The sequence below is a fragment of the Ursus americanus genome, chromosome 9, assembly GCF_024610735.1.
Source record: "Ursus americanus isolate L20-20 chromosome 9, mUrsAme1.1.p, whole genome shotgun sequence".
Taxonomy (NCBI): Eukaryota; Metazoa; Chordata; class Mammalia; order Carnivora; family Ursidae; genus Ursus; species Ursus americanus.
This window is the reverse complement of record NC_142135.1, coordinates 15,535,546-15,555,651: the sequence shown is the minus strand read 5'-3', so window position 1 is coordinate 15,555,651 and position 20,106 is coordinate 15,535,546. Positions and strand designations below refer to the sequence as shown.

Genomic DNA, 20,106 nt, shown 5'->3' with positions numbered 1-20,106 from the left:
CATTTGCACGTACTGACAAGTAGCAGCTAACCTTCTTCATGGTAAGAGGTAACATGCAGGGGCGCCTGGGTGTCTCAGTCAGTTAAGCATCTGCCTTTGGTTCAGGTCATGATCGTGGGGTCCTGGGATTGAGCCCCAAATCAGCTCCCTGCTCAGTGGGGAGTCCGCTTCTCCTCTCCCTCTGCCCCTCCCTCTGCTCATACTTGCTCTCTCTCGCTCTCTCTCTCTCTCTCTCTCTCGGTCTCTCTTAAATAAATAAATAAATAAATAAATAAATAAATAAATAAATAAATAAAATCTTTAAAAAAAATAACTAACATGTAAAGGCTGCTATGGACCAGGTACTGAACTAGGCCCTAACACACACACACACACACACACACACAGACTTCCTTGCAGCCCTACGTGGGTGCTATCATCACATCTAATTTACAGACAAGAAAACTGAGGTATGCAGAGATTAGAGCTATTTGCCAAAGGTCATGCTGCAAAAAAAATCACAGGCCAGGGTTCAATCCAAATTGAAGGTTCTTAACTGGCACACTGTGCAATTTCTCAACTCTAACAGCTGGGCAGCATTCACACCAGAAAAATATACCCTCCTTTACAATTCACACTGACATGATTTTGGAGGTCGTTTTTCTGTGGAGTGAGAGCAGGGCTCATCAACATGGGTGCCCCCTCCAGCAGCCTCCCTCCGGCCAGGGTCAGCCCTATCTGACTGGCTGGCGTTCCCTGGGGGTGACACAGCCATCAGTGGCAAAGCAGCTGGGATCCAGAACATTCCTCCCCGCCCCCGTGCTGCTGCTTCACTCAGGACAAATAATCCCTCTGCCTGCAAGGTCACCGGTATGAGGAGCAGCAAAGAGGCAGGGAGCAGTGGCCCCATTCCAGAGGATAAGTGTTTGGTTTCGAGGCTTAGAAAACAAGAAGGCTCTGGCCATTGCCGCAATGCCTGCAGGGCAAGAATACAGCAAAGAGGTCACTGGAGGGGCTAGTGTGGCCCTTGGAAGGCAGCAGGAAACCTGGGGTGTGGGGGGGGAGGGGTGGGCAGGCTGCTGGATGGAAGGCCAAGGGTGAAGGCTGGCTGCCTGGGCTGGTGGCAGACGGCAGGGCCAGCTTTGGGCAGTCCCTACCTCAGAGACCCAGAGCAACGCAGGGAAGGGACAACAACACAGCACAGACACACACAGCACAAGAACACACACAACAAGGTGAAATAGCGCTTGAAGCCGAATGTATACTAAACACAAAGAAAACAAGAGGGTTACGGAAGCCAAATCACACCCCTGACCATGTTCTTGTCAAAAAACAAAAACGGACGGGCTTCGAACTACGGATGGCTGCTTTGTCTGGCTTTTCTAACACTCACCAATGGTCACCGGCCCTTCCTTCCCCGGCCTCTGACGGTACCAGACCATCCTGGTTCCAGCCCTGAGGTTTCCTGAAGTAAAGAAGCAGCAGCACACCGAACTGTCCGACCCCGTGTTCTTTTCACGGGACTTAAGCATGATCAGCTCATGTGTAATGTTACGGAGCTTCCAGTGAAAGTAAGCACACAAATAAATAATAACAAACAATTTTAAATTAAAAAATGGAAGAGGAATAGCAACACTGGACATCTTCCCTCTCAAGGGATTGTGAACAGAAAAAAGATTTCCAGCAGCCCGCAGCGTATTAGCAAACATCGGCGCTCGCACGCACGCACGCATACCCACGCACACGTACATACACATGCGCACTCCCTGGGCCTTAGGCTCTGAAATTAGTACAGCATTTCCAGGAGTGCTGGCTTCTTTGACGGCCTGGAAAGGATGCGACAACACAGGTCCATCTCCAGACAAGAAAACCACAGCTGGAGGCCAGAGGTGGAACCACCACTTCCAGGGGTTCCAACTCCAAGGAACCAACTGCCACACCTGGGTCAGTTTCTCTGGCATCAAACACCACAGGATGCACAGCAAGTGAGAATCTGAAAAACTATTGCACGGAGATGGTCAACCGATGCCTGCACAGACACATTCAGGAACAAGACAATAGAAGATGGTGGCTCAAAGCCTGGAGGCTCTGGAATGAGGCCCCAATTCACTCCCCCCCACACACCCAGTGGTGGTAACAGAAGCTACCATGTGAACGTGGGGAGGCCGTAATGAATCAGGGCTCAGTGTTGGCTGGCTACCAACACCCACTCCCATCTCCCATCTCCCATCACCAAACCAAGAGTGAGCTTTGGTTCGTCAGAGGGCGAAAGGTGACCTAAGCCTAGGGACTCCAAGTACTGATCATCTAAACAAATGGAATTTTGTATCTACACTTTAGAGAAAGAAATGATCCTTTGGTCTGTGGCCATGGCCAAATCTTCGAGCCCACAAATGCATCACAAGAGTAGAAAATGTCCGCAGTAGAACAAAAACCTTTCATTATTTTTTCCAGACAAACAAAACTGTAAGCTATTTTGCATTCTTCTTAGTTTCTTCTCCTTTTTTTTTTTTTTAAGTATCTGATAGCCTGGCCATTAAAGACAGTCTCTAAAAGTCTTTGTTGAGCATCAGAATGAGACAGCTGGGATATTGGCATGAGGAAATGTTCAATCTTGTCATTTTGCAAAAGGAATTCATATTCATAATTAATGAGGCTTTTGTCCATGCCAGAAAGAAAATCTAAAGGCTCAACTATGCTTAAGTAAATTCTACCCAAGCCAACTGCAATACAATTTTATAAATTATAGAGCAACAGGGAAGAACAAGATTTTATGAGTTGTGAGCATAAAGAAAAAGACTAATATACTTCAAGGAAGAAATTGGCTTAAAAATATTAATTTCTGAAAGGATGGCTACATTTTTTTCTCCTCCATAAAAGAAACAGTAAATGAAAATTTTAACATCCTAAGAAAAAAGCATGTAGTTTGGCCATCGCTACATGTATTTGAAAGATTCATTAAGTCTTTGTTTCTGAGTGTGCCAGACGGATGCCACCAGGTACAGAACCAGGACAACCATTATCAACCCAAAACATCAACTAAAAATAACCACGATGGGCAGATAAACTACACAAGTAGCTTTGGTTCCAGAGGCACTTCTATGCAGATATTAGTGGACAAGTAGAAAACTCTTAAATAAATACTAGGGAAACATTTCAAAGAAATTTCCTTAAAGATAACTTTTCTCATTATGCGGCTGTTGAAGAAATACAGAAAGACAAATCAATGTTAAAGTAAAAGCTCATTTCGTTCACTGACCAAAGTTTTATTCAGCAACAACCATGTTGGAGGCTAAGGGTATAATGATGAAAAAACTACAAAACACTGGCAGGGTGGTTGCCAGACACCAGCGGAGGGAGTGGACAAGAGGAAGATAGGGATTACCTACTTAATGCGTATGGGGTTTTGTTTTTTTTGTGGTAAGATATACCTAACATAAAATTTAGCATCATAGCCATCTCTTTAATTCAGATTTTATTTTTTAGAGCCATTTTAGGTTCATAGCAAAATGGAGGAGAAGGGACAGATTTCCCATATATGCCCTTATCACCACAAATGCACAGCCTCCCATTATCAATATCCCCCACCAGAGTGGTATATGTGTTATAACTGATGAATTGACTCTGGTACATCATTATCACCCAAAGTGCACAGTTTATATTAGGGTTCGTCCTTGGTGTTGTACATTCTGTGAACTTGGACAAGTGTATAATGTCACGTATCCATCAGTATGGTATGACACAAGAGTATTCTTTACTGTCCTAAAAATCCTCTGTGCATTACAATCATTTTTTAAAAAGTTTTTATTTATTTATTTATTTGAGAGGGAGAGAGAGAGTGCACAAGCAGGGGGAGCGGCAGAGAGAGAAGGAGAAACAGACTCCCCGTTGAGCAGACAGCCCAATGTGGGGCTCGATCCCAGGATCCCGGGATCATGACCTGAGCCAAAGGCAGTTGCTTAACCGACTGAGCCACCCAGGAGCCCCAACATGATAACCATTTTAAATGTAGAGTTGAATGGCGTTACAGTATATTCGCCATCCATTCATCCATCACCACCACCACAATTTTTCCATCACCCTGGGTGCAGGGTTTAATTTGAGGGGATAAAAAATGCTTTGGAACTAGACAGAGGCAACGGTTCTACAACACTGTGAATAAATGAAATGTCACCAAACTATTTGCTTTAAAACAGTTTTATGTTATATGAACTTCATCTCAATTAAGAAAAAAAGAAAAAACAGGGCACACCAGCCTGCTCACTAGTGTAATCAAGGAATGAGTCCTTGCCTTGAAGAAGCTCAGAAGTTCGTAAGGGAACAGTGATGGGCAGGCGGAGCCCAGGTTCTGGGCTTGGAGCAAAGCAGGGCAGTCTCTAACCCACCTGAGGACCAAGAAAAGGCTTTCCAGAGGGGAAACCGCCTGAGAGCAACCTTAGAGGATCAGCCAGGGTCTGCATGAGGGAAGGAAAGGAAGATTCCAAGTGAACGCCAAGTCGGGGAAGGCGACAGATTTTCCAGACTGGGGGCATGCGAGGAGCAACTACGAATCTCGAAATTCATTTTTTTAAAAATGGTAACCATGTCAGGTGATGGGTTTGTTAATTAACTTAATGTTGGTCATCACTTCACAATGTCTAAGTTAATGCTTTCGTGAAATCATCACGATGTACACCTTAAAAAAATCACAACCTAAATATATAGTTTTCATTTGTCAATCATACTTCAAATAAGCTTGAAAAAATAAAAAATAAAACATTAAAAAAATAAAAATTCATTCAAGTTACCATGACAATACCCCAAATCTAATAGCAAAATATTATAATCACATGTAATATTTATAATATGCAAATACTCATTTTTAAACAAAAAAATAAACTGTAATAGTAATAAACAAAATAATAACAGAGCCCAGAGAATAAAGGGGAATTTTAAAATGTCAGAAGTCTCTCAGAGGAAAATCAGAGACTTTGTAAAGAGATCCAGAGGCGTAGGCAGAGGTTGGAGACAGAGAGGTAGGAGATAGGGAAAGCAATGGTGGAATCAGACATGAGCATTGGTGTCTAAGAAGAAGCCAAGAAGCCACCTCTCTGACGTGGGCAGGACCCCCAGAAATTATGTGACATAGGAGCACATGACCTTGTGTCATAGCTGGTGGGGGCTTTCAGGGCCACAGCGTCATGCGAGCTCTGCAATCACCCTGACAGGCAGATATGGCCAACCCGACTGTCCTCCAATAGACAAGAAAGCTGAGGTGTGTCTGATCAGACTGACCCCCCAAGGCCACCCAGCTGTGACCGGGCAGCACCGACCTCAAGCCAGCCTCCTGAGATAGGCTCTGCCTCGGCCAAGCCACCTCTCCGTGAAGGAAGCCAGCCCAGTGGGAAGGAAAACCCTCTGTTCATCTCCATCACCGTTCTTATTCAACTTAATCTTTTAAAAATACTATGCATATTTTCACACTGGGAAATGACCTTCTGCTAAAAAGGAACAATCTTTTGGTAAGATGTGGACTCTTCACAAAGTTTTATCATCCAAGACTTAGCACAGTGGTCGTTTCTCAGACGAAACAATTGCATGAACTGTCAGATTTCCAAAATCAAAACACAGTTATAAAGAACTTAAAATCTACCTTACATGAACCAAGTTCTCCACAACTCCGCCAAGAAAAGGCACAGCCATGGTTCCATCAAACTGCCATATGAAAATACCTGAAGGGTCTAGTTCTGAGGGTCTCAAAGGGACTGTTTTAACCCCAAGGGACATTGGGCAATGTCGAGAGATATTTTCAGTTTTCACAGCTGGGGGACAGACCAGGAATGCTGCCACACATCCCACAATGCACATGGCTCACAACAAAGAATTACCCAGCCCAACACGTCAGTGGTGCCAAGATGAAGGAACGCTGGTCTAATCCCGAGCTGGTTCTGTATATACAACTCATCTCTCAGGTGGAAAGAATGTGGGACTGGGTCACGCAGAGCAGACACACACTCCAGGCGGCTCTGCGGCTTCAAAGTTGTATGATGTTTTAACCAAGTCACTGCAAGTCACCAAGCTGGTTTCCCTTGTTTGCAAAATGGGGTGGCTACCACCTCAAGATAAAGCAGCTGAAGGGCTAGCTGAGAGCCTCAACAGGTAGAGCGCCCTCAGTGAATCCTCAAGGCCACCGGACTGAGATCCCCACCACCTGTGACGGGCAAAGGCCCTGGGCTGTCCCACTGTTTCTGATCCGCTCCCGGCATTTGCTTTGTACACATTTGGAAAAACAAGTGTCAGAGCCCTAGGCGTCCATCTAAACAAGGCTGGGGCCCATCTTACCCTCCCTCAATCTCATGCCAGTTCGAAGGGACTGTTCGAAGCAGACGCGCACGGGCAGTGGGAACCTGGGGCTGGGTATCTGCCACCTCCCTCAAGGATGTGCTGTCGGCCCACCTGTGGCCAGTGACCGACGGGCCACCTAACACCACTGGGAGTTCAGGGGGTGTGTTCACAGGGCTCATGAGTCCTTCCGGTTCTTGTACAAGCAACACATCCTGCACTTGGCTTTAAACTGCATTATCCAAATGAAGGATCGCTCTCAACATCAGCATCCACCTTTCAAGGAGCACAGATGGCAGCCACGTGCTCAACTGGCAAATCCAGGGCTAAAATTCAGGCGAGCTCTCCAGGCTCTCTGATCTGGTTCTCTGGGCAGGTTCTGAGAGGGGTCAGGAAACGCAGGAAGGGGGGCAGGGCAGGGAACATGCGGAAAGCTGAAGGTCTTTTGTCTGCTCTCAAGCCCTTCGGACAAACCAAATGGACTCAGCCAGAGTCAATAGAATGAAAGGCCACGTTAGCCCGGCCTGCCCCTCATTCCCAGAGAGAAGCCTACAGATCCCCGGCTCAGGGTAAGGGTTCCACTTTCACCACCTCTTCCAAAATTGTTCTGTATTTTATCAGATACCTCTGGCCACCTTTGGGTGACGGTGCTGGCCTACTACTGACACTCACTCACATGAAAAGGGTGCACATTAAGGTCTCTTTCTGCCTTCGCAGAAATAGCATTTTTTTTTAAATTTGTAATCATTCACCTCCCCCCCTCCCATTTTAAAGGGAGAAGCAGCAGCATTGTATGGAACTGTGAAATGCGCTCAAATGCAGCTCGAAAGGGAAGTACCACCCAGCGGCTGGATATTAGTTTCCATGGCAACCAGGGTCCCTGGGCCCTGGCACACACAGCAGGAAATGCTGCAGATTTCCACAGCACTATCTTTTACTAGAAATAAGAGTCCCGTGGCAATTCTAAACGTTTGGGAATCAAAAAACATATTGTGTGCGCGTGTATGTGTGCGCATGTGTGTACGTGCACACGCGTGGATGGAGATAGGTTTGCAAAACGAAGACAATGCAGAGGAAAGAAATCTCGTTACTCTCATCGATAAATATGCTTATGTCAAATATAACAACATATTTTTGCTCCAAATTGAAGCAAAACAGCTGCCCTCCACCCCAAAAGACACAGAGCTAAAAGAAAACAAAAGCATCTTCCAAAGAAAAACGACGGACCGAAATAGAAGTGGGAAATGGCTTTGGAAAACCAGTTGACCAAGGATCCTGCAGAAATAAGCAAACAAAAATCCTTACAAATAATCAACTAAAAGCACAGAAGAGTTGTTTTGTTTTTTTTCCACAGCTCATGTTATTTTCCCCTTGAATATCCTCAGCATTAAACCAAGGGACAAAGTGAACAAGCGGTTCACCGTGCAGCTTTCGGGGGAAACCACGATGGAGAAGGCGCTGCGCTAGCAGGATGATCCCCCCTTGAGTCCCTTCGAACTGAGTGGCCTTGGGCAAGCAACTTCACCCCCTAAAAATGAAAAGGTTGCACCAGACACTAGGTGGTCTATAAGAAAAACCTGGTGCCATCCTAAAAATAAAAGACCACAGGCTTAGGTTAAAAACAACAACAACAAAAAAAAAAAAACAAAAAAACCCTCCAGATCATTCTCACTTCAGGCCACAGACAGGTTTCTAAAAGAAGTGCATAAAAATAGAATTTCTTTAAAATGTATCAGAAGGACTCACTGCCAGATTTTTGTGACAGAAGAATACCCTTTTGAGTAGTCTGCATTCTCAGAGCTATTTCTCAACATCCTATTTTTTTCCCTCCAGCAGAGCACACATGTGCAGTCAAAGTGATCACGTTCATTCAGAGGCGTTTTCATATCTCGTGCGAGTTTTAGGCTAGGGCTTTATCAGAGGGAGCAGAGAAGAGAATATTAGTTTTGACAATTTCAAGGGTCTTCAAGTTCACATTTACATTCCAAACCGTTACTTTTATCTGAGGTGGGCAGACCAGACCAAGTTCAGGACTCTACAGCAAATGATCTTTCACAAGAAAACATAGTTGCAAAAAAAACAACAACTTGCCTCATCTGTATGAACTACAATAATGGCATCCTCCCATGAATGCTAATCCGTATGTTACCAAGGTAACAACAACACGTTTGTGTGCAACAGCAGGATGGGCTGGAGTATTAGTTATTAAGCCAAAACAAAGAGCAAAGGGAAAGAATCAGGATGGAGAGGAGGGAGGGAGAACGGGGAGAGAATCCTCACGGCTTGTGTACAAAATGCAGACAGCCGGACAAGCTGGAAGGATGGAACTGCTGAGCAAACCACTTCATTATGTAAACTGCCTAACGACACAAATAACGACGCTGCACAGATCGACCCAGTCACCCGCAAAAACACACATCCTCTCTGTGCCTGGACCTTCCTCCCCACCGCCGCCCTTGCCACTGCCGCCGCTGCCGTGTCATTCCCCGGCATTTATTAAGGCTGCTGAGATTAGACAGAGAACAGTGCACATTATATTCCAGCATCATCTAGGAAAAGACACTGGGGCCAAACAGGGTGACACCACTGAAAGGGACACGAACAGATGCCGCTCTTGGGTTAGCGGGAGGACAAGCCTCAGCAGGACACAAGGGCTCTGGTGCAGAATTCGGACATCCCCAGCTCTCCCTATTACGGGATTTCAGATTCTGGGGACATCGGGCTCCGGACACCCACGATATGCTTACATTCAAGTGGGACTCATGTTAGTGCCTTTCAGGCCAACGCACAATAACCGCTATTTCAAGGGTCATTTCGGGAAGACGGTGAAAAGCCAAACACCGCACAGGCAGGACGCTGGCTAAGCACAGTGAAGGTGGCTTGTCTTTGGCAACTGTTGTGACCCACCCAAACATCAAGAAGAAAAGGCCACTTGTAAGAGTGGGGAATGGTACTGCTGTCAAGCATCAGTTTTAACATCGAGAAAAGATCAATGGGATCAGAAAGGAGGGATTTCATTGTATCACCAGTAATGCCTGGTTCATGATCCCAATCTCCTGGGATATACAAATTTGTCCACCAAAATAACTGAATATATTAGCGCCCACCTCCAAACTCCTACAACCAAAAAAAAGGGGGGGGAGGGAAGATTCATTTTTTAAAATTTATAAAATAAAGATACTTAATAAGCATATGAATTCCTTTATTTCTTGTCCTTACCTACAGCATGGTTTGCAAAAGAAAAAAAAAAAGTTTAAAATACACATGCCTCCTTACTATCCTAGACTCAACACCAAGCCTGAATTTCGTATCAAGCAAACCAAAAATATAATCACTCTTAAAAAATGGAAAATGGTAAGACAAACTTCACATTCATAGGGCCACTTTTATTATTTTTTTTTAAGATATATTTGAGAGAGAGAGAAAGATTGCAGGCATGTGAGCAGGGGGAGGGGCAGAAGGACAGAGAGAATCCTCAGAATCCCCTCGGAGTGCAAAGCCCAATGAGGGGCTCAATCCCAGAACCCTCAGATCATGACCTAAGCCAAAATCAAGAGTCAGAGGCTCGACCGACTGAGCCACCCAGGCACACCATAGTGCCTTTTTTTTTTTTTTTTGGATTTATTTATTTGAGAGAGAGACAGCATGAGCAGGAAGTGGGGGAGAGGGAGAGAGAATCCTCAAGCTGACTCCCCACTGAGCGCAGAGCCCAATACAGGGCTCGATTCCAGGACCCTGAGATCATGACCTGAGCCGAAATCAAGAGTTGGACGCTTAAATGACTGCACCACCCAGGCACCCCTCCCATAGTGCCATTTTTAAAAAGTTGTGTTAGCCCAAGCAGAATGTGTAGGATTAAATGTATCGCGGTAATGAGTTAAAATGACTCAAGGTCTATCAGAGTGGAAAAGCATCAAAATAGTGAAACCCACAAGCAGGATATGCATTTATGAACCCACTTAAAAAGACATTGTGTTTTTTTATGTCACCCCTTTGTAAGTCAAAGACAACTGTAAAATCTCTCTAGGAGATGAGAATTTATATCCCGAAGGGGTTTACATAATAGGCACACACTTTTTAGTTAGGTTAAATATTATCATAAAAAGCAACAACTTACAAATTTTTTATTTGTACTTCACGTAAGATTGAGACTATGATAGGTATTAAATACAAACATAGATGGATACATACTCCTCCACACGTACACATTTCAGTACGGAGTGGCTTGAGAAGCTGATGGAAATTCCTGAAGCTGCTCTCCCAGATTGTGGGATAGCACAGTCCTCAGCAAAGTTGTAAGTTATATATAATTAAAATTAATTAAAATTTTAAAAAATTAGAAATTCAGTTCCTCAGGTACACCAGCCACATTTCACGTGCTCAGAAACCACACGTGGCAAGTAACTACCATACTGGACAGTGAAAATATGGAACATTTCCAGCATTTCACCGACCAGCCTGGCCCCAACTAAAAGCTCCACAGGGCCATGACTCCATGGCATACACGGCACCTGTCAAGTCCTGGCACCGGGCCTGTAAATTAAAGGGAAAACAAACAAAAAAGAAATGCGAGAGAAAAGGTGACTTTGTCTTTGCCCGGCCAATTTCCCACTTGCACCAAATACAAATGTTCCTATTCTTCATAGCTCTGTTCTTACTCCCCACACCCGCCAACATCATAGCAGTGAGACTTTTCAAAATGTAACCACCAGCGGGGCACAATTTGCTTAGGGCTTCCTCAGCATAATTCATGGGAATCAAAACCAAGAAGTCAGGTTCAAAACCCTGAAAATGAAAAGCAATGGAGAGTTTCTAGGTCATCTTCCATCCAGCATACCTAGACTCGTGTTTAAAAATATGAGAGAATATAGCTGCTGGTCCATCCACCCTGCAAGCTAGGAAGTGTTTCACTTAAGAAAAAAAATTTTAATACATCAGCAACTGTTTTCTGAGCACCTAAAATGTGCCAGGCTCCAGGAAATCAGAGCTAAGGTGCCCCTACTATGGCTATATACAGGCTCTAAGCAAAATTAACCCCTGCCACGTTTTCATAAAACTCCTTCTCCAGGCCCCAGAAGATGCTTTATGCTAGACTCCTTTTTCTCCTATTATCTGGTAAATCCTCAGAATAAGATCATCAGAAAAATTAATACGCGATCCTTGAATTTTTCAAAACAAGCTAAGCTCTTAAAGAAAAATCACAACTGAGCTTGTTTCCCAAAGACTTTTAAGTTCTCTCTTTTCCTAAAGGCAATAAAATCCCAAAGACAATAACCTAAAATAACCGTTCATGTTCTACCACCATATCTAGAGAGGAGCAGACTGCAGTTTTAGACCTTTTCATTTTGAATCAGGGAATGAATTTGTCGGCATTCCTTTAACGTCATATTCAAACAATATTCAGCTCCAGGCCTGTGAGAAGGGCCTTATTGATGATTTTTTTAAATAATTAATTTTTCCCCCAGTTTGTGGCTGAGGAGCTTCCTAGGTAGAAATCATAAGGCTCTGATTACATGAGTCTGACTTGAACACCAAAGTCAATCCTGAAGTTAAGGGCCAGTGAAATCTCAAACCACCTAGTTAAAATAAAACTCGGGGGCAAACAAAACCGGTCTGGCTGCCTCTCGGAACAGTTTCTGAGCACCTCCAACCCGAGAAGGGAAGGTTCCCTCTCTTCCCTGGGCCCAACCATTCACCCACCTGCCCCTTCCTGTGACTGCATCATGGAATTGCTCGGCCCTCTTCAGCTACAAGAAGTATGAAGTTACACATTCCACATCAGACTGGACCTCAGGGAGGGGGTCGCCAAAATGTGAATTCTGAACCCCCATGTGGAATCCGACCAAGATCCCATCCCAGCAGCTTCCTGCCCCCAGGGATGACAGGCTTCCTCACCCAGATCCACTGAGGGCCACGCGAGTGTGCTCACTGCTGTCTGCACTCAGTCATTCATTCGTCAAACATTGTCTGCACTTTGTCAAATGCCAGACACTGAGCATCTAGGTGCCCAGGCTCCTCAGAGAGGAGCAGGATACAGGCCTGTCCTGGAGGGGCCTGCATTCTAGTAGGGAGCCGGAGATGAAACAGTAAGCCCCACACTTGCACTGGCAGAAGAACGTGCCACAGAGGCCCTGAGGCCTGAAATCTCCCTCTTGGTCATCATCGGTATCATCGGTGATGTGACTGTTAACCTGGCTCTTGGTAAACAAGCAGCAAATCCTCGAACATCTCAAGGAGGTGGACAGGGGTTGGAGGGAGAAGGACATTCCAGGTCTGGAATGCACACATATGCAAGCAGACAGGGATCAAAGGATTTAAGGGTTTCAGGGAGCCAGGAACATTTCTTTATGGGTGGAACTGCCAGCCACTGGGGGAGATGCTGCTGGACAGGTGGCTTATGGCAAGAGGCACAAAGCTCGCCAGGGAGTAAAATCTCCCAAGGAATTTTTAAAAATCTGAGATTCCCCGGTTCTACCCACACCCATCTGATTCCACAGATATAAGGCAGGGCCATGAAATCTGTATTTTTTTTTAAAGATTTTCTTTATTTGAAAGAGAGAGCAGTGTGAGCGAGAGGGAGAGCGAGCAAGCAAGAGAGCACAGGAGTCGGGGGAGAGGGACAGAGGAAGAAGCAGGCTCCCCGCTGAGCATGTGAGCCCCACGAGGGGCTCGATCCCAAGACCCTGGGATAATGACCTGAGCCGAAGGCAGAGGCCTCACCAATTGAGCCACCCAGGAGCCCCTGAAATCTGCATTTTTAAAACCAACTTCCTGAGTGATTATGATCCACGCAGCCAGATTTGGAGACCACGGCATTTAACAAACTGTATACTAAAAACACGTAACATATACTAAAAACACATCACTATTTGCAAGAACCACTACTGCTTTATCCAACGTAAGCCACAGAGACTTTCTTCACCAGTGCACAGAACCTCAGCAATCCAGGCATGCTGAATAAAGCACGCCTCTGGCCGTCTGGACCTCCATGGCGGTCCTAAACATTCCAGTTTCCACCCGCCCTCCTCAAGCGCACACTGCAGGTCTGGTGGGGGGGGCTTTATTTTTCTTTTCTAACCCTCCCTCTCTCCGTTATCCTATGCTTAATGTTGCTCCCTCCACTTCCTTTGTCTCCAGGGCAAAAATTGGAAAGTCTAAAGATAACCTAGGGGAGAGAATTTGGATGTCCAACTTCATTCATATTTTATGGACTTAATAGGGCCAAATGAGATTTTTCAAATCATAGAATATAAGAGCCGAGAAAGGTTCCTCGTGATCATCTAGGACTCTGTGTCCTGGGAAAACCCCTTTTAGAGTTGGGGAAATTAAAGCCCAGAAAAGTGAAATATACAGTAGTCCCTCCTTATCCGTGGTTTTGCTTTCTGCAGTATCAGCTTCCCACAGCCAACTGTGGTCTGGAAGCCGCTGATCCTCCTTCTGACAAGTTGTCGGAAGAGCCCAATGCTATGTCATAGTGCCTTCGTCATTCCCCTCACTTCATCTCATCACGTAGGCATTTTATCATCTCGCATCATTACAAGAAGTATGGGACAAGAAGATATTTTGAGAGACAGAAAGACCACATTCAAATAATTTTTATTATAGCATATTGTTATGATTGGTCTACTTTATTATTACTTTTTGTTGTTAATCTCTTATTGAGCCTAATTTATAAATTAAACTTTATCATAAGTATATATATATAGGAAAAAACAGTATGTTTAGGGTTCAGGACAATCCCCAGTTTCAGGCATCTACTAAGGGTCTTGGATAGTATACCCCTTGGATAAGGGGCAGGGGGTAGGGCAGTTGGCTGTTGTAATTTACTCAGGGCTACATAGTTGGCAAAACAAGAAGACAAACCCAGGCATCACAGCTCCCAATCTAGATTACTCCGAGGTGCTACATAGATCTTTTAATGCACTCAGGATCAAGTAACTTTAAAAGCAAATATAAGCTTATACTAAATCCAGGAGCTCCTTACATAAGGAATCGTAACTTAATGTTAAAATCTAGGCTCTGGGCCAGATTCCTTTTACCACTTACTGGCCATTAACCTTGGTTTAGGTAAGTTCTCTTTACCCTGATTTCATCACCTAAAATGGAGATAATGAGCACGTATCCACGTTGTGAGAACAGATTCAGAATAGGTGATGCTCTTAGAACAGAGCCCGTCCCGCTTTACTATTCAATAAAGGTTAGCTATCATGATTTCCAACATTGAAACCATGCCTACTTTTTTAAAGTGATGTACAAAGGCTCCTGGACATTAAAGATGATCGGCTGGGGAGCCATTTCCTTTCTTCATAAAATCTTAAATTCCTCACTCTGGGTTTGGTGTATCATTATCTAAACAACCCTGAGATGATTTTTCAAAGCTATAAAGTAATTACACAGGCACACAGAGGCAGCCAGAAATGAAAGTCACACAGCATTATGCTCTTCAAAGGCCCTTGCTGACACAAGCAAACAATGCAGTGGTGCGAAGGGCCAGTGCTGACTAAGGTGGAGGGTTTCATCAGCTCAGTACCCCTGCCTTCCAGTGAAACAGGGAGCAGGGCCCAGTGTGCAAGGACGTGCTCACAGGTGCAGGAACGCTCTTCCCCAAAAGGTGCCTCTGCTATCCAGAGCAGAGAAGCCCTCCACTTCAAGCCCCTTAGTCTTTTCTCTTTTTCTTTTTCTCTTTCTTTTTTTTTTAAGTAACTCAGACAACTGCAACATTTCCCAACTCCAATGACAGGTCGTTTGCTGGTCCATCATGGGTACAAAGAAGATGGGGTCTCTGCTCCATAAAGTCTGGCGTTCCACGCATAGCAAATGCCTAAACACTAATTCTTTGTGGCTAGTAATATGGGAAAAGGTGTACTTTCATGCTAATTGCAAACTGTATATTCATTCCAGAATGCACAACCAACAAAATATGAAACTGTACTATGGATTATGGTGCTAATAAACTCTTAAATTCCATTATGGTTTAATTATTAATCTAAATACACACATTATAATAGCAACTTACACACATTTGTATAATGAACAAAAAACAGTTCTAACATATTTCCACATCCTATTTAACAAGTTATATAATGACTACACTAATGTTGCTCTTATAGTGAACAGCTTTAAAAGTTTTTCCTAACTGGGGATGTACTGTATGGTAACTAATATAACAAAATAAAAATTATTTAAAAAAAAAAGTTTTTCCTAAATAAATTGTATTAATAGCTAATGTAAAATATTAGCTAAAAAGGACAAAGGAATTTCAGAGCTTTGGGAGACAATATGGAATGCTAATATTTTGGAAACCAGAGACATGCTAACTTGAGATTCTGGATGCCTGCCCCAAAGAGATGCACTTAAATTGCCTTCTGTCACTCTGAGCAAGAAGGACTCAAAAAATACATCCAAAAATTCTAAGCGAAAAAACAAACAAACAAACAAAAAACTGGACTTTTGCAGAAGGTAGATACCGAACTGCAAACCATATAGAGTCGCAGCCTTTAATGACCTTACGTCCAAATAGATTTGCCGCTGACCAAGAGTTTGAAGCATTTTCTACACACTGTTTCCGTGGAGATGCACACACTATTAAAAACAGATTACACACTGATCTCCCAAAGGATGTATACATGGGCATTAACTGCTGCGTGCCTTGTAACAGCAAATAAATGGGAGATATCCTAAATTTCCATCCACAGCAGAATGCTAGAACTGTGCTGTATCCAGACAATGAAATTCTGTTTGGACACTAGAAAGAATGAGACAGATCCACAGGTATGAACGTGGAAAGGAAATTATAACATACCGTGGAGTAAAAGCATGGGAATGTGTTCCTTTCGGGCTACCTTTACATCATCCAGAAGCACTTTACTCCATGTACCTTTCTACACGTCATTCTGCAACCAGCTTTCTTCCTCCCAGATGTGTTCATATACGCAAAAAAGTCTACAAATGACGCTCAGCCCAATCCCCGCCAGGGGGCACGGGGAGGGTGGATTTTACTTTACAGACTTTGTTATGTGAATTGTTTAAACAAAAGCGCATGGTCTAGGTTTTTCCATTTTTAAGTTAAAAATAACTTAATAAAAATCACGTCTGGTGCTTGTTGACCACTGGAGAAGCGCCTTCATGGTTTCTCTCTTATCACCTCCATAAAATATACCTTCTTTGTATCAACCATACCCTTTCTAGGTCATGTGAAAGCGCTCACACTCAAGAGAAAGTTCTTTTTACCCCAATGCAGAGGGATTTCTAGAGATCGCGAGATGTGAAGTTATTCTGGCATCGCTAAAAATGACCTGAAATCAAGTGGTTTAAAAATACCTCAAAGCGGGGGTCTGTTCACTGGGGCATTATTTGTCTTTTGTCAAACACTTCACCTCCAAGCTGCGACTCTACCTCCGTCACCATCACAGAGAGGCTATTCTGGTTTCTTTTCCCACAGACGGTTGCTCTGTTTTTCCTCCCTGCAGCCATGAGACTTGCAGGCCCTCCGGTTTCCCACCGAGAGCCACTCCGGGGAGCAGCCTCTGCAGAAACCCCATTTCCTGCTGCCGGCAATTATGGGAACTCGGGGGGATGCTGCTCTTCTCCGTCTTGAGGGCCCCATCAATAATTAAATATGAAAATACAAAAAACTTATTAAGAATCACAGAGTCTCAAAAATGCAACACCAGCAATCTCTGTCCTTTCAAATAGTAGAGCCATTCTTTTAAGGAAGACACATTCTGGTGGCTCTTCTAGAAAGACATCAACGTGACTGACAAGACCAGTTCCAGAGGCTTTTGAAGCAGAAGACGATATTTGAAAGCAGACTCAAAAACACTAACAGTGGTGATTGTTGGCTTAAATGTTACAGAATCTTCAGAATATCCAAGTAAGAAGAGTACAATGGACACATGTCGACTATGGAAGAATTTTTTAAGGGATTAAGAAAAGATAAGAGTTAAGACCGATATCAAGCTGACAGACCAGATCAAGTCCTTCCAACCATTGCTTTCGTGTCTCCATCACATTCTCCTAGGGAACCTTTCGAAACACCGTTGGCATCTTGGAAATAACGGGAAATATAACCTCCCCTGGGAGAACCTCGACTCCCTGAGCTGAGCTAATTACTCACTTTTCTATATTCCCCAAGCACGCTGCTCCAGCACTATTACTGTACCACACATATTACTTCCGTCCCGAAATTCTCTATTTGCACATCTACTCTCCGCCCCCCACTCGATTGCAGGCCCCTCCAGGACAAGGAGAATAAATAATCTATTGATTTTTGTGGTCCCATAATAGTACCTAAAATATTAGCAGTTCTCAAGTTTCTTGAACAAATGAGAAGTGTCCTCACTGCAAATTCATTTGAATATTTAATTAGGCACCGAAGGTAAAGGGGTACCAACTGAAACCCGCTGGAGGTAGCCATCGTGTGTTTCCAAGAAGCTAAACCCTCACATGACTGAGAGCAACAACCCCCCCAATGCCCACCCCCAACACCCATGTTTTCCAATGTTACCATGACGATGAACAGACAGTATACAGGCTGACCCAGAAAAATAAGGCAAAAAAAAAAGAAAAAAGAAAAAAAAAAAAAAAAAAAGGCAGGAGAGCTTCCCTGCCTGGGAATGAAAAGGAAAGCACCCCCCCCTTCGAACAGAGGTCTCCACGTTATGGGTGATGTTGTCTTTCTGACAATGGTGGTGGATACCGGAGCTTCTTTATACCTCTCACATGTTCTCATTATAGTCACTGAAACTATTAAAAAGTTGCACAAGATTTCCCTTTGTTCACCGATTTGATAAACCTACTTCTGAACACCTGCTTTGTCCTAGGCACTATTCTGGGGGAGTTCCGACATGAATACGTCATAGTCTCAAGGGGTTTGCAGTCAAATGCGGGAGACACACAGATACAACACAATAGGACACAACTTACACAAGGGGTCCTTGCAGAAAAATGGTCTGTTGGATCATTCTCACGGCTTCCCTCTCCACGAGGGAATAACGAAAATCTGAGGACAACCCATGTGAGGAGAGAGGAACTACAACCAAACACACGGTCCCAGGCTCTGCAACCCGCATGCCACTAAAACTGATCCACATCACACATCAAGCCCCCCCCACCCCGCACAAACTGTGCCTCCTTTTCTCTACTTTTCGCTCCTCCTCTCATGTGCTTCGTTATCTGGAGGACTATCTGCAACTTCTAATATGTGGAACCCCACAGAGTTTTCTAGGAAGTTAAAACCATGAGTCAGCTAAGCTCTGATCACTTCAGCTCTAGCTCCTCGTGAAGCAACCCAAGGGTAAGAGCCCGCATGCTGCCTTCGGTTCGTGCTGGAAGCCGTCCCTCCATCTGCTTACCACGTGTGTTGGTCGCCATGTCAGCCACTTTCTGAAAGGCGTCCAAGAAGGCAGCTGCTGCTACTACTGTGGTCCTAAAATGCAAACAGAGAACAAAAGCATGAGGAATGTCTCACGCAAATTCATTACAGCTAAAGGGTTAACACCTCTGTGGGGAATGGAATGAGACCTTCTAGGAGAAAGGACTCAACTGGACGTGGGCAGGCACTGGCTTTGCAGGCCCCCCTGTTTGCTCAGGAAGCACTTCTCCTTCTCATATGAGCACTCTCCCCCAAAAATACCCAGCGCATTGGGTGCTGGTCAGTAAATGCTGGCAATTCTTCCCGTCCCGTTCCACCTGATGACATAACATAACTACTGGGCCAAATTTCACAAAGGAGGAAAGAAGGTGTTTCTAACCTAAAAGAAAAACATCATTAAAAACCAGAAATGGTACAGGTGAAATTCATTTTAGAATAGGCAAACAGCATCTCTATATGGACTGGGAGATGAAATCTTGGAGAGAGAGCAGAGCCTCTGCTTCAAATAATTCATTTAGAGATGGGCAAACAGAGACAAGTTTAGAGTGACTTTCAAAGTCACCAGTTCGTCTCGGAACTGGAACGGGTACAGCCCGGCAGGATGCAGTCCTGTGCCCATCCCGCTGCAGGACAAGATCCCAGCCGTGTGACTTTTCCCCCTAAATCCCACTTAAAATGAAACTGAGACTAGTTTTTCAACCTTAGAATGCTATCTCGACTGCATCCTCTGAATTCCTTGAGACTGGGGAGAAGTCACTGCACTCATTTGCTGTCCTAGAAATTATTTTGAGTTCTTCACATCCTCTTGAGCACTCTGTGGTCTACCGGTTCCTAGTGCTGTGATCCCAAGATGTCATCCAGTGAAGGGTCAGCCCCGCTCCCCACCAGGGCTGTGACAGCTAGAACACATAAGCTCATTTCCAAGTTTTTCACGTATGAATCTAGTCTTTGCTCAGCATCCCTAAGAACGCAAAACTGTTGAAGGAAGAACATGAGAGTAAGGACAAGAAAGGAAGTTCAAGATGGAACTGAAGAAAGGACCCTACACCTCAGCAACAGTAGCTGACACAGAAGATTCTGGAAGGTGCTGGGAGTGGTCCCCAGGAAAACCCAGGCTACAGTGCCTTAGCACCAAACTGCAGAATGAGGCCTGATATTTTCGAGTAGAGCAAGAAAATATTCTGCTCAAATTAAAAAAAAAAAAAAGACATACAGAACAAAACCGAAAGAAAAAAGCCACTCTGAAGCATATTTTTCAAAGAGTTGACATCAAATGCAAACCCTGGAAAAGTTAGCTTTATCAAACATCCTGGGATTTATAAATAGCTCATTCTGATCGACGATTAACATCTCACACAATGGCTGGATTGATTCTCATTCAAGTCAATGCTGATCATCCCAATTTAATGAGCCAGCTGTAGAGGTGTCTTGCG

At 44.3% G+C, this 20,106-nt stretch overlaps 1 protein-coding gene across 7 annotated transcripts in view; it reads right to left on the bottom strand.

Annotated features, from left to right (window-relative positions):
• MTSS1 (MTSS I-BAR domain containing 1) overlaps positions 1-20,106 on the bottom strand; it is a 156,478-nt gene that overhangs the window by 112,025 nt on the left and 24,347 nt on the right. For all 7 annotated transcript variants that reach the window (XM_045805656.2, XM_087864626.1, XM_045805660.2 and 4 more), the window contains exon 3: positions 18,654-18,727. In XM_045805656.2, coding sequence (XP_045661612.1) covers positions 18,654-18,727 — 74 coding nt within the window. The remainder of the gene's footprint in view (positions 1-18,653; positions 18,728-20,106) is intronic.